The sequence below is a fragment of the Momordica charantia genome (genome assembly GCF_013281855.1).
Source record: "Momordica charantia cultivar OHB3-1 chromosome 6 unlocalized genomic scaffold, Mcharantia_2.0 BLBB01000006.1, whole genome shotgun sequence".
Classification (NCBI taxonomy): domain Eukaryota; kingdom Viridiplantae; phylum Streptophyta; class Magnoliopsida; order Cucurbitales; family Cucurbitaceae; genus Momordica; species Momordica charantia.
The window spans coordinates 2,921,700-2,934,510 of NW_028275164.1; the positions used below are offsets into that span (position 1 = coordinate 2,921,700).

At 36.0% G+C, this 12,811-nt stretch overlaps 2 protein-coding genes across 4 annotated transcripts; one reads left to right on the forward strand and one right to left on the reverse strand.

The window, feature by feature from the left end:
* Positions 1–416: 416 nt before the first annotated feature.
* On the forward strand, positions 417–9,413 carry LOC111007051 (P-loop containing nucleoside triphosphate hydrolases superfamily protein). Its single transcript, XM_022279223.2, has 22 exons — positions 417–1,006; positions 1,514–1,669; positions 1,742–1,825; positions 2,028–2,147; positions 2,304–2,417; positions 2,621–2,713; positions 2,899–2,988; positions 3,084–3,154; positions 3,554–3,628; positions 3,732–3,819; positions 4,386–4,444; positions 4,627–4,690; positions 4,874–4,939; positions 5,130–5,288; positions 5,373–5,477; positions 5,660–5,895; positions 6,266–6,335; positions 6,439–6,495; positions 6,602–6,661; positions 7,016–7,075; positions 7,200–7,279; positions 7,484–9,413. The coding sequence occupies exons 1-22, from the start codon at positions 746–748 to the stop codon at positions 9,327–9,329; spliced, it is 4,014 nt and encodes a 1,337-aa protein (XP_022134915.1). The 5' UTR covers positions 417–745; the 3' UTR covers positions 9,330–9,413.
* On the reverse strand, positions 7,272–12,442 carry LOC111007052 (thylakoid lumenal P17.1 protein). Of its 3 annotated transcripts, none has more exons than XR_015791409.1 (5): positions 12,112–12,442; positions 11,964–12,000; positions 11,250–11,333; positions 9,523–9,646; positions 7,272–7,641 (listed from the first exon to the last, which is right to left on the reverse strand). XR_015791409.1 is itself a non-coding variant. In XM_088124993.1 (4 exons), exons 1-4 carry the CDS (start codon positions 12,394–12,396, stop codon positions 9,594–9,596), a joined length of 459 nt encoding a protein of 152 aa, XP_087981119.1. In that variant the 5' UTR covers positions 12,397–12,442; the 3' UTR covers positions 9,491–9,593. The 3 variants fall into 3 exon arrangements, 1 of the variants encoding a protein (XP_087981119.1); XR_015791408.1 differs by having other exon boundaries at positions 7,272–9,174; XM_088124993.1 differs by lacking the exon at positions 7,272–7,641 and having other exon boundaries at positions 9,491–9,646.
* Between the last annotated feature and the right edge of the window lie 369 nt (positions 12,443–12,811).

Below are 12,811 nucleotides of genomic sequence, written 5' to 3' on the forward strand. Positions count from 1 at the left end.
TTTGGTCCCAATATTTTTAGCTTTGATTCATTTTGTTTTCTATACTTTTAAGTTTTATTCATTTTAATATATGTATTTTCAAAACGTCCATTTTAGTTCAGGTACTTTTAAAAAAATACCACTTAAGTCTACAATTACAAAATTGTTCAATTTACATCTCATTAAAATCGTTAAATACAAATTTATGACTACATTTCAAGAAATCTAGTGACTAGAATGTAGTTATAAAATTATAACGAAAATAAATGAAATAAAAGTAAAAATGAAGAGACCAAAACAATTATTTTTCAGAAGTATGTATATGAAAATAAATTTTAGAAGTATATATTAATGTTAGAGACTATAATAAATCAATTTTAAAATTACATCGATTAAAATGAACAAAATGTCGGTAAAAAGAGTGTTTAAACCAAATTTGTTTGTGTTTCTGATTTTGATAGAAACCTTTAAAAAAGAAAAGAAGAAAAAAGGGAACAGGTGGAGAGTGGGGAGTTCAAAATTTAAAATCGCACTCAAACGGTCTAAATCCAAAGAACTAAAATTGAATCCTCGAAACAATCTGGACCGTCCATCGCCTCACTCGTCTTCCAATTTCCCTCTCTTTTAGAAGATCCCCCATTTTTCAAATTGCTCGAATCACTGCTCCGCTCTCTCTCAAGTCGCAGTAGCCTTCTCTCCCTGTTGGGACGCTGCATCTCCGACAATTTCATCCACGAGAAGAAATTCTTTCAAGCTTTCACAAGCAATGCCGTTCTTATCGGACACGGCCAGTGCAATCAAGAGCCGCTTCGGGTTTCAGGATCACACGTTGAACAGTGCGAATCCGCCGCGTGGTTCTCCGGATTTTCTTAAATCGGCGTCCAAGGAGAGTGTCGCGCCGCCGTCGGCTATACGGAGTATTAGCCAGTTCAACGATGAAGATGCAGTCGGTGACGTTGCTGGATCGTCGAGCCAGAGCTTTGAGCTTCGAGAAGATCCCGCGTTCTGGAAGGATCACAATGTGCAGGTAACTTTAGGGTTGTTTGGAATTCTAAAATTTTGTGGAATCACTAGATAGTCTCGGCTGTTGAACACTCACTTTATACGACCAAATATACAATTGGAAGTTTGGACTCGCCTAACCCATATGTTCTATCTGAGTATTTGGAGCTTAGGAGTTCTCGGAATGATGAATTGTTTGGTATGGGTGGTTACCTGGTCATGGGGAGGTAGTATTGGCTGCCACTGTTAGTGCTTATATGCTGTGTTTTGAGGGTTTATTACCTCAGCTTACCTCCGCAGGAAATCTTGATATATTATTAATGGAGATATTGCTTCTTATTATATTTCTTTTGAGAACTATCTAGATCTCATGTTTTATCTGATTATTTGGAACTTATGGGTTCTTGGAATGAAGAATTGTTGATGAGGTATGGGTGGTTACCTGTTCATGACGAGGGAGCATTAGCTGCTAGTGTTTGAAGGTTCTTTACATGTCGTGTTTGAGGGTTAATACTCCAGCTTACCCATGCAGGTGATCATAAGGATTCGCCCACTTAGTAGTTCAGAAGTATCTTTGCAAGGCTATGGAAAATGCATTAGGCAGGAGAGCTGCCATACTGTTACATGGACAGGGCATCCTGAATCGCGCTTTACTTTTGATTTAGTTGCAGACGAGCATGTCAGCCAGGTAGCTTTCCGAACGATAATGTACTCTCATTGCACTATCTGTTCATTGGGACTTAAGTTGGCAATATAACAGGAAAATCTTTTCAAAGTGGCTGGATTACCAATGGTGGATAACTGTGTGGGGGGCTACAACAGTTGCATGTTTGCGTACGGACAAGTAAGTTATTCAACTTTTCATTCTCGGTTCTGAATATTGGGTAAAGCTTCTAGCATTTTCTTCTGAAGAGAAAATTTTGGAAATCTCTGTGTACCACTGTAAGATCTGGTGTGACTGATGATGAATTTTATTTGAGTACATTCTTTTGTGCAAGTATTTACTTTCCAATTTGAGGTTCAATGATTAGATTTTGTATCTTTAGACTGGAAGTGGAAAGACTCACACCATGCTCGGAGACATTGAGGGAGGTTCACGAAGACATAGTGTCAACTGTGGGATGACACCCAGAGTATTTGAATATTTATTCACGAGAATCCAAAAGGTATGCATCTCTTCGCTATCACTTAATTGAAGATAGAGAAAATTTTCATTGAAAAGGTCCTCTAGCAGATTGATACCAATCCCTTTTAGTAGTTATACTGAATAAATATTGCAAGTTTTTGGGGGTAACAGTTATTAACTCGATTGTGATGATCAGGAAAAAGAGGCCCGCAAAGATGAGAGGTTGAAGTACACGTGTAGATGCTCATTTCTGGAAATATATAATGAACAGATACTTGATCTATTGGATCCATCATCCACCAACTTACAGGTAAAAGTAATATTCAATGTGGAATAGAATCAAAATGATTACTAATAGGAATAGCCTGAATTAGTAACTTTTTTCCCTCCATTTTCTTCCCTCGTTTTGATTCATGAATTTATTTGGATCAGTCATTTAAATTTTATATTACCACTTATATAGTTCAATTTGGTGTGGATGTGGAATATCAATTTTTTTCTGATACATTACAGATTAGAGAAGACAATAAGAAAGGGGTCTATGTAGAGAACCTCAAAGAGATAGAAGTTACAAGTGCTCGAGATATTCTTCAGCAACTTATTCAGGTATTTTCTGAATGGTATTTTAAAGTTCTGCAGGTTATATGTTTTGAATGATGGACTGGAATCATTGAACTTTTTCAGACCATTCATATATACACGTCGGTATAAAAGGTTCAAAAGATTTCATCATAGACATGGTTTGCTAACTTCTATTGTGCAGTTAAAGTGAAAGTTAACTATGGTTTCAGGGTGCTGCAAACAGAAAGGTAGCATCAACCAATATGAATCGTGCTAGCAGTCGTTCCCATAGTGTATTTACATGCATCATTGAAAGTAAGGTAAATTTCAATATTCAAGTTTTATGAAGAAAAATTTATAACCATTTTGATGCTTCCATTTCAAAATTATTGACGGTAAATAAAATCTTCTGTAGTGGGAATCCCAAGGCGTGACTCACCATCGTTTTGCTCGACTTAATCTTGTTGATTTAGCCGGATCTGAAAGGTAAATGATCCATCTGAATCTCTAGTTGAATGTTAATTTTCTCCTTCCGCCCCCTTCCGCTATTCTACTGTTGCAAACAAAGTAAGTAACTAGAAGAGAACGCAGTTCACTCCTGTCAAAATTTTTATGATAAGAAAAAACAAATTTGCTGTTGCGTTTAGGTTTAACATTTTGCACCCTGCTATCATATTATCTTTGCTTTTGTTTTTGCTTGAATGTCTTGAAAGGGTAAGGAAGCAAATATATGTACTTCATCTTTATAAGTAATTGAAGTATTTGATAACTCATAACTTTAAGAAAAGAAAGTATTAATTAGTTTCACTTGCTTCTTTTTAGCATTACTTCCACCTTCGTATATGATATTTTTATTCTTGAGCTTTATATATGAATCCTAATCAGGCAGAAGAGTTCTGGAGCTGAAGGTGAACGTCTTAAGGAAGCTACTAATATTAACAAGTCTCTTTCTACATTAGGGTATGCTTTTTAAGCTTTTATCTTTAATTTGTAAGCTTGTAGCAAGCAAACTAATTTGCTCTACTCAAGTATTTTGACTACGGAACGTGTTTGGCACCTACAGGCTCGTGATAATGAACCTAGTGAACATATCCAATGGGAAGTCACTTCACGTACCTTACAGGGACTCCAAGCTTACATTTTTGCTTCAGGTAGGGCGTGATGAGAATTGACAGAGCATTAAAATGCAAATGAGTTTGTTATATCAATGAAATTATATATCGAGATACTAAAGATGAGCATCATAATTTCTTTCAATTATTCTATGCAGTAATCTGGGTAAGCTTGCATAATATTAAAAAAGTGAGAAATACTACATAATGTTCTTTAGTTCGTAGAACTAATATATTTTTGGCGCATGAAATGTGCTCGGGTTTCTTTGTCATACAGTTTTTCCTGAATTTGTATTGTTATTCTGATACCTTGCAACAAGTATGAAGCTGAACAAATTGCTGGCATAGGCTTAATATATTAAGTATCTTTTTTTTTTTTTTTGATGAAATCAATTTTCTATTAGCACAATAGTAATTGCTTAATTACAGGTATATCATTTGTATTAGAACGCAGATTTATGATTTATGATATTAAATTTTCGAGCTGCTTGCTATCTAATGTTTACATGTTTTAGAATAGTTCATGTACAAGTGCAAGAGTGTAATTTTTGTTTTGTTTCTAATTATGAGCTTACTGCAACTTACAAGTTGTTTTGTGGCTTCAGGATTCTCTAGGAGGGAATGCAAAAACGATCATAATTGCAAATATCAGTCCTTCAAGCTGGTTAGTGAATTTCTATTGTACTAATTCCCGCTTAATCATGTCGACAACTTTTTTGGGGTTTCAGGGTTTTTCTCCTGTATTATCCTCGCTTTTTCCTTTTCTTTCTGTATGCAATCATATCCTCTTTTTTTTTTCCATTATGCTTTCTGAATCCTTTAATGCTTTGTTATGGGTCCTTGCAGCTGTTCTTTGGAAACGCTAAGCACGTTGAAGTTTGCACAACGTGCTAAATTTATAAAGAACAATGTATGTCTTTAAGTCTCTTTTTTATGATATCTTTTCTCTGCTTATTGAATGAAATATGCACATAGTAGACAGCACGGGCTCGCCATCCACTAGATATTTATGTTATCGTCTTTCGCAACTAAATGTTATGTTATCAATAATTTTCTTCAGTGCTCATCATGAAAATGTTGTGCCTTTAATCAGGCAATCGTGAACGAAGATGCTTCTGGAGATGTAATTGCCATGAGGCTACAGATTCAACAACTCAAGGTACCAAGATGTCTATTTCGAAAGTGGCTCGAATTCTTTCTTCTGGCCTGTTACATTTTCTACATGGAATTGGAACTGGATATTAAGAACAGACTAATTAACAGCTGCTTCCGAGTTAAAAAGCAAAAGTTGTGCTTGTTTGGGTTATTGCTAGTAGCATAGTACTTACACAGTCTTGTGAAATTTTCAGAAAGAAGTATCCAGGTTACGTGGTTTAGCTTGTGGAGGAGGAGATAATCAAGATAACGATAGTTTTGCAGCAAGCTTTCCGGGATCTCCAGGAACCATGAAATGGGAAGGACTTCATGGAGCAATGAGCCCTCTTACAACTGGTAAAAGGATGTCTCAGGTACTGACCGTTAGCTCTTAAGCTTGAACCTTGAGGAACTTATTTTACAATTACTTATTTGCTATTAACTTCGATGTATTTCAGAGAAGAGACTATGAAGTTGCCCTTGTTGGGGCCTTTAGGAGAGAAAAGGATAAGGATATGGCGTTGCAGGCATTGGCTGATGAAAATCAGGCAGCAATGCAACTGGTACGTAAACCAGAGTACTGTTGTTTCTTAATTCATGGCTGAACACTTCCCCACACAATTATTTCCTGTCATCAATGAAGATTAGATAGTGATGGAGCAAAGCCATGGAGGTTGGCAATTTCTTTCATAGATAGAAGATATCTGGTTTCTCATTGTTGACAATTCCTGTTTGGTATGACTAGGCCAAGCAAAGAGAGGATGAAATACAAGGTCTTAAAATGAGACTGAGGTTTCGAGAAGCGGGAATAAAAAGGTTGGAAGCAGTTACTTCTGGAAAGATCTCTGCAGAAACACACTTACTGAAAGAAAAGGAGGAACATTTGAAGGAAATTGAGGTTTTGAGAAATCAGGTAGATCGAAACCAAGAGGTGACCAGATTTGCTATGGAAAACCTGCGTTTGAAGGAAGAAATTAGAAGGCAGGTTCTTTCTAACAACTTCAACGGTCTTTCTTCGCGCGAATAATTTCTTCACTAGCACACTATATGGAGATAATGAATAGAACACATTTGGAACATAGGAGCCTTGTTTTTGTACTTGTTTTGACAGTGTGTCGGTACACCAATCACCGAGGTATAGATGTTTACAAGTGGAGCTTGTCATAGTTCAGGATCACATGGAATTATTTTAAATATAAGAAATCAACCGTCACACAGAAGTGGAACTTATCTTGAACTTTGAGACAAGAGATCCATATTTTAGAAAATATATACGATACAATTAATCTAATTTCTGCATCATCAGTAATTTTCTTTGTTATTTTCTTGTCTAAGCTGCATTGATCTACAGGTTGAAGTCATTTTATGAAGAGGGCGAACGGGAGATGGTGCATGAACAGATCATGGTATTAGAGAACAAGGTAAAAGTTAAAGAGAATCCTTACATTATTTTAAATTTTTAGAACTTATAGTCATGTATTTTAGCTTCTAATGGGACTATGTTTCTTGCAAGCAAACCTACAGTTACTGGAAGCACTAGATTGGAAACTTATGCATGAATCAGATCCCTCGATAATCCAGGTACTTCTACTACAAACTTTTTTTTTTCTGAATTTCATGGTGATTTACCATTCTATCAAATATATTGCTAAGCCCTAATCTTCTTTATGTTAATGTTATACTGTAGAAAGGAAACTCGGGCGTCATAGCAGATGTCGATGATGATAACTTTCTTATTACCAATCAGGTTAGACTGAGTTATTATCACACTTTCTTTTCCCCAATATAAGAAGATTCCTATTTTACTAGAAAGAATCGAGCAAGTGGCTTGACCAAATTAGGATAGTTTATAATTGATTGAATGCTGAATTTAATCCTTTTTCTTTACCATTTTTTCTTATTATTGATGATAGCTGAAAACTGTAGTAGCTTATAGAAAAAGTTGTCTATGATTACTTTTATTTGTGGAGAAAAGAGAATTGGGGCTTTAATTAATAGCCATGTAACCAGTTTACATTTCTGCCATAACTTTTATTCCTCAAGAATCATTTACTTCTAGAGAATGAGTTTTCACGGTTCTTTGCTCATCTTTCTAATATAGGAGCGGGGATCACCATGGAAATCTTCAATTAATGAGGAGAATGAATTCCTTCGCATGCAGGTGGTACACTATTTACAATATGGGTGACTATATGGAAGAAGCTTAGTTTCAGTTTCTCAAATATATTCTACTTGATTGCTAATTGTATTTCTAGACTCTGATGATGTCGATATTATTGTTCTAGGCCATTCACAACCAAGACGAATTAGATACACTTCGCAAGAAACTTGAATTATGCGTGGAAGAAAAGGAAACGTTGGAAAGGTAAATATTATTATATGCTCTCTGTAAAAAGAGTTTTACATTGGTCTGTTTAACTGACACTGCCACGTAAAGGTTATGTTGAAATGAAATAGAAAGGGTTAGTTTGGGAGACTCTTTTACAACTGTCGCCTTCTTTTCGACTTATTATGTTCTATCGGTTATACTATTGTGTCCTTGAGTTCTAAAATGATGGCAATTATGCAGGCGTGTAGATGAATTGGTAGCAAAACTCGAGTCTAAGGGACATACTGGACCTGTGGATGAAGCTAATCAAGTTGCGCTTCCTTTGGCAACAACTGACATGTCCATCATCAATTTTAGTGACCAAATGGAGTTAAAGACCATGGTTGACGCCATTGATGCTGCAAGCCAAAGAGAAGCGAGTGCTCACGAAACAGCAGTAAAATTGTCTAAAGAGAATGATGAACTGCGGATGAAGCTAAGAATTTTAATAGAGGATAACAATAAACTCATCGAACTGTACGAAATGGCAGCTTCAGAAAGCAAGTACGGAAGTGTAAATAAAGATGAAACTGCACAGAATGATGCTAAAGCAGTTGAAACTTCCAATGAAAAAGAGGATCATGAGAAAGAGGTTGAGAAGCTACAGCAACAGCTTGTGGAAATGCACGAGGAAAATGACAAGCTAATGAGTTTGTATGAAGGGGCCATGCAAGAAAAAGATGAGCTCAAAAGGATGCTTTCTTCTGTTGAACGCACAAAAGTTGACACCAGAGGAGAATCTGATTGCATCGAGAAGTTTGTTGAAGTTGATGACGGGATGAATAAGGGAAATGTTGAACCTCTCAACCCCAATGAAGCACAAAATTTGGTTTGCCAATCTATACCACCTGACATGGAAATACAGATGCATGTTGGAACTCAGATGGAAATCGAATCGCCAGCTCTTATTGAAGAAATGTTGCCAGTGCCAGAAGATTTAAGTTTGGTAAGAAAGATGCTCGAAAGAGCAGATGAACAGCTTTCAGATTCAGCCAGAACTGTCACTGTATTAAGTTCACTTGAGAAGATGATATTTGAGGCTGATAAACTGTCGAGACAGGTAGACGTTGTGGAAGATGAAGTTCAAACGAAGCAGAAGGAGGTTGAATCTTTTAAACTCATCTTATCAGAAAAGCAAGAAAGTAGAGATCTCGCAAAGAGTAAGTTTTGTGCTCTGAGATACTCTCTGACTAACTTCTCTTCTTCAATACTTTATTTTGAACAACGAGAAGCAAGGGCAAGAGCAAGGGCACATGCTTCAAAGTCTAATTTGGATCAGAGGAAAAACGAGTTGGCATTCCTTCAAGCACGCCGAGAAGAAATTGAGACCCGACGTGTGAAGATCCAACAATCTGAAGTGGAACTGAGGAACAACCTTGCAAGCTTAAAATCCAAATTAGATGAAGAAAGTGAAAAACAAGAAAATGACAAGGTCCTCTTTGCAATAGATAATGTTGAAAAAACAGATTGCCAACCTAAGAACTGGCAATTTAGTGGTCGAGCCACAGATTTACTCAAGTCTGCAGAAGAGAAAACGAAGTTGCAAAATGAGATAAAGCTAGCCAAAGAAAAACTTGGGGTCATAAGAAAGGAACTTGAAGATTTGACAAGAAAAGCTAGAAAGGTTGACAGTGATATTGAAGCTGTTCAGTTGGAGGTACAGAAAGCTTCATGGTCGATCGACGAGATGGAAGTTGCACTTCATGGGGTAATCAATGAGAAGGAGACCTTGCTGGAAATTAGAGACACTGGAATAACAGAATTCGAGAACATAATTTTGGAGTACCAAGAGTGCCTGTTTGAAGCAGGTCTGAAGGAGGCAGAGATAAAACTTCTGGAAGAAGAACTGCAGATAGAACATAGAAGGATGGAGGAACTGGTAACTGCAAGATCTGTAGCCATCCAAAAAACAAGCCAATTATTAGAGGATACCAGGCATAACTCAATCTTCTTATCTGAAAAAATGGAAGAAGAGCTCAGAAGCATTCACTCTACAGTCATGGAGGCAAAATTACTGTTAGGGGAGGGAAATTTACATCACAGTTAAGTTTTCATTTAACTGCTGCCACAATTTCTGTATATTTGCAGGTGAAAGATGATTATGGATTATTGATGATCCCCTTGTTATAAATTGTTTTCAACTAACTATTCTAAACATGTTTGTTTGAGAAAAAAGATAAGTTTTTTTTTAATATATATATATATATATATCACGTAAAAAGATGGAACTGAATCATTACCTCCTGAGTTGGATGGAACACAATATCAGAAATTACATTGCAAATGGAGAAAACTTATAACTCAAAAGTTCTCACAGCCGTCTGGAATATCCAGAACCCCCACATTTTTTGCAGAATATCAATCCTACAAAGAAATTATAACTCAAATTAGATAAAGCTACTAGATTATTTCAAAAAATTGAATACTCAAGATAACGAGTTAATAACTAAAACATACCACATATACTAAAATATTTTTTTAAAAATCAATATATTTTAAGGACCCATTTGGTCTCTCTCTTCTAAAATTCGATCTCTCTCCTCTAAAACTAATCTCCCTCTCTCTCTCATTTCTTTGTTTTTTCCATGTTGTTTGCTTTTTTTCTTTGTTTTTTTAATGTTGTTTGCTTTTTCTTTGGTCCGTTCTTTCTTTTTTCTATTTTTTCCTACTATTTGTTTTTTCTTGGTGCTTTGTTATTACTTTTTTCGTTAGTTTTTTTCTTCATTCGTTATTTGTTCTTTTAATTTTAGTTATTATCAAAAACTCAAATTTCTTTTCTACCCATAAATCTAATCAATGTTGAGCGACAAATTAACTATACCCCTTCAAAAACTCAAAAAGAAAATTTTAGAACTATAAATTTGAAGAGCTAGAGCAACTTTTCTTTTGAAAACAATAAATTGTCTAGAATTATTTTTGAATAATTTAACTTAATAAAAATAAATTAACTACCAATTATTTATTTAAAATGATCTAATGTAATTGGTTGAAAGCTGATTTTGACTAATTTTAAAACAAATCTAACATCATTCCCCTCAACAGCCCCTCAACAGCAAGCACATTAATCATTTACATCCAGAAAATTCTATTAACATTTCCCTACACAACCTAGATATCTTATTTCCAGTCATCTTAATCCCAGACTACTTTGTAAAACCTCCAATCAAAAAAGCCCCAAATACATGAATGGAGAGGGGAAAAAAACAGAGAGAGAACTTGCTGATATTGGATTTAAATTGTGATGAGGAAAAATGAACTAATGATGAAATTGATATGAAACGAAGTTAAAATCCAAGGCAAGAGGTAAAAAATTCAGTTGGAGATTCAAAATTTAATATATTTAAAAAAATACTTGCACCCTACCAAGAATAATGGGAATTTATAGCAAAAATGGCAACCAGCTAACAATATCTCTTTAAATTTAAATTTCAAACTTATTAAGGCAAATTTCTTAATATAAAAAAGATGGGAAGCCTGATCTGGCCATTATGGGAATAACAACTAAAAATAGCTCAATTTTGATAAGCCTCTCTCTCTCGGTCATTGAGTATAACTTCTACAAACACATATAAAAGATCTACATGTGAATAAAATAAGGTCATGTTATGTAACATACGGAAAATTATTACTCGCTACTTAGAAAGCAACAACATAATCTTAATGACATCTCTTCAGGAATTTTCAGCTAGAAGAAGTATATATTTCTTTTCCAATAAGTAGTAGGACACGGGCAGGTCATCAGTTGCAGTGAAGATTTTGATTAACGAACTATAACAAATAATGGTCGGTGTAAGTCATAAATGTTCTGCCAAAGCGAATATAGTCCAACGGTTATTAGCACATATCTCCAACTAAGAGGTTGTGAGTTCGAACCTAACCTCCACCCGCACATGTTGTATTAAAAGAAAAGTCATAAATGCTCTACACAATCAATTAACTTTGAAAGTATAGGAAGATAAGTAAATACCTGCACCCTTACACACCTTGCAGTCAATTAATCCCGACTGTTGTTGCATCTTTCCATTGTCACAGAAGACACATTTTGTGCCACCTGCATATGGACATGGTTAGCCAAACTTTCTAGTAAGGAGATGTTTAATAATCTTTGAGAGACAAAAGCATTCGTGGGAAATTAGCCTCTGATTACCAACCATACCAAATAGCAATTAAATTGATTCTATATTTGATGTGATCCGCAAATACTAGACTTCCTCAAATGTTGCTAATTATAGGTCATGTTAACAAGTTATATAAATATTGGATGAAATATTAACATAATCTACCTATAGATGATGGGCAAGTGATGTCCCCACTCCCATAACTCCATTTGCTGGTCTAAGGTTATAAATAACTTATAACCAACTATGTAAAAATTTAGGTTATGAATATGATAAAGTTGTTCTGCTGAACTAATGCCAAAATACGTATTCCTTATTTGATGCATCCGAAGTTGAATGTTCGCAGAGCAGTTGAAAGCAGGGATTTTATGTGTTGTAAACCACTCAATCAATGATAATAGATAAATTTAATCCTATGCTAGAAGACGACCAAAACAATATAATAATCTAGTGAAGCTGCAATTGGGATGGGGGTCGTCATAAACATTAACAAACTTTGCCCCTTTCTTAAAATTGAAACGAATGTAACTCAGAAACAAATTAAAGCGTGGTTGGTTACTTACCATTTCCAGCACAACGCTCACAAGGCATAGGACCACCCTGCAAAAGCCGAACCAACAAATTCAAGCATTAAAAACCCTAATTCTCGCAACTTTCAGGCCAGAAACATATCAGGAGAGAGAGAGGGAAGGGAGTCGAAAGAAATGTCACCTTAAGACCAAGAAAGAGGGAGAGAGAAATGGCAACCAAAACGCTGAAAGTAGCAAGGAAAGTTTGGGTGTCCAATGGCGCGTCGAAGGTATTGAAGAGCAAAATGGGATGGATGACTGGGGCGATCGGGTGTATGGCGGCGGCGGAAGTGGAGCAGGCGGAAGAAGCAGTAGTTGCAGCAGAAGCAGAGGCAGAAGAAGAAGAGTAGAGAAGCGGAAGTTCGAGCTTGAGTAATGGAAGTTGTGGGAGAAGGTGGAGAGCGGCCGTGGAAGGTAGCGCAGACATGGATGGAAGAAGCAACGGAAGTGGCGAGCGGATGAGGCTATGATGAGGGATAATCGAATCCTCATTCCATAACTGAATTCTCTATGGCCCACTCCATATTTTAATTTTTACCGCCTAAATTACATAATTACTCACCCCAAAAACCCTTCAATTTTGCAGCCAGTTTTAAATATGCCCTTTTTTTAGAATAAAATATGCCTTTAATCTTTTAAAATTCCAAGATTGAAAATATTTTGGTTATGATTCAGCTTGAAGGGATTCGTGGACTCTTTTGACGGGTTGCTCTCGGTTACTTGTGGAATCGGATTCTCTTGGTCCCCGAACGGATGTGGACTCACGACATCCAATTTCTAGCGATAAATTTTGAGTTCATCCAATTCGTGCCTGTTAATCGGCACTACAATCGTCTTGTATA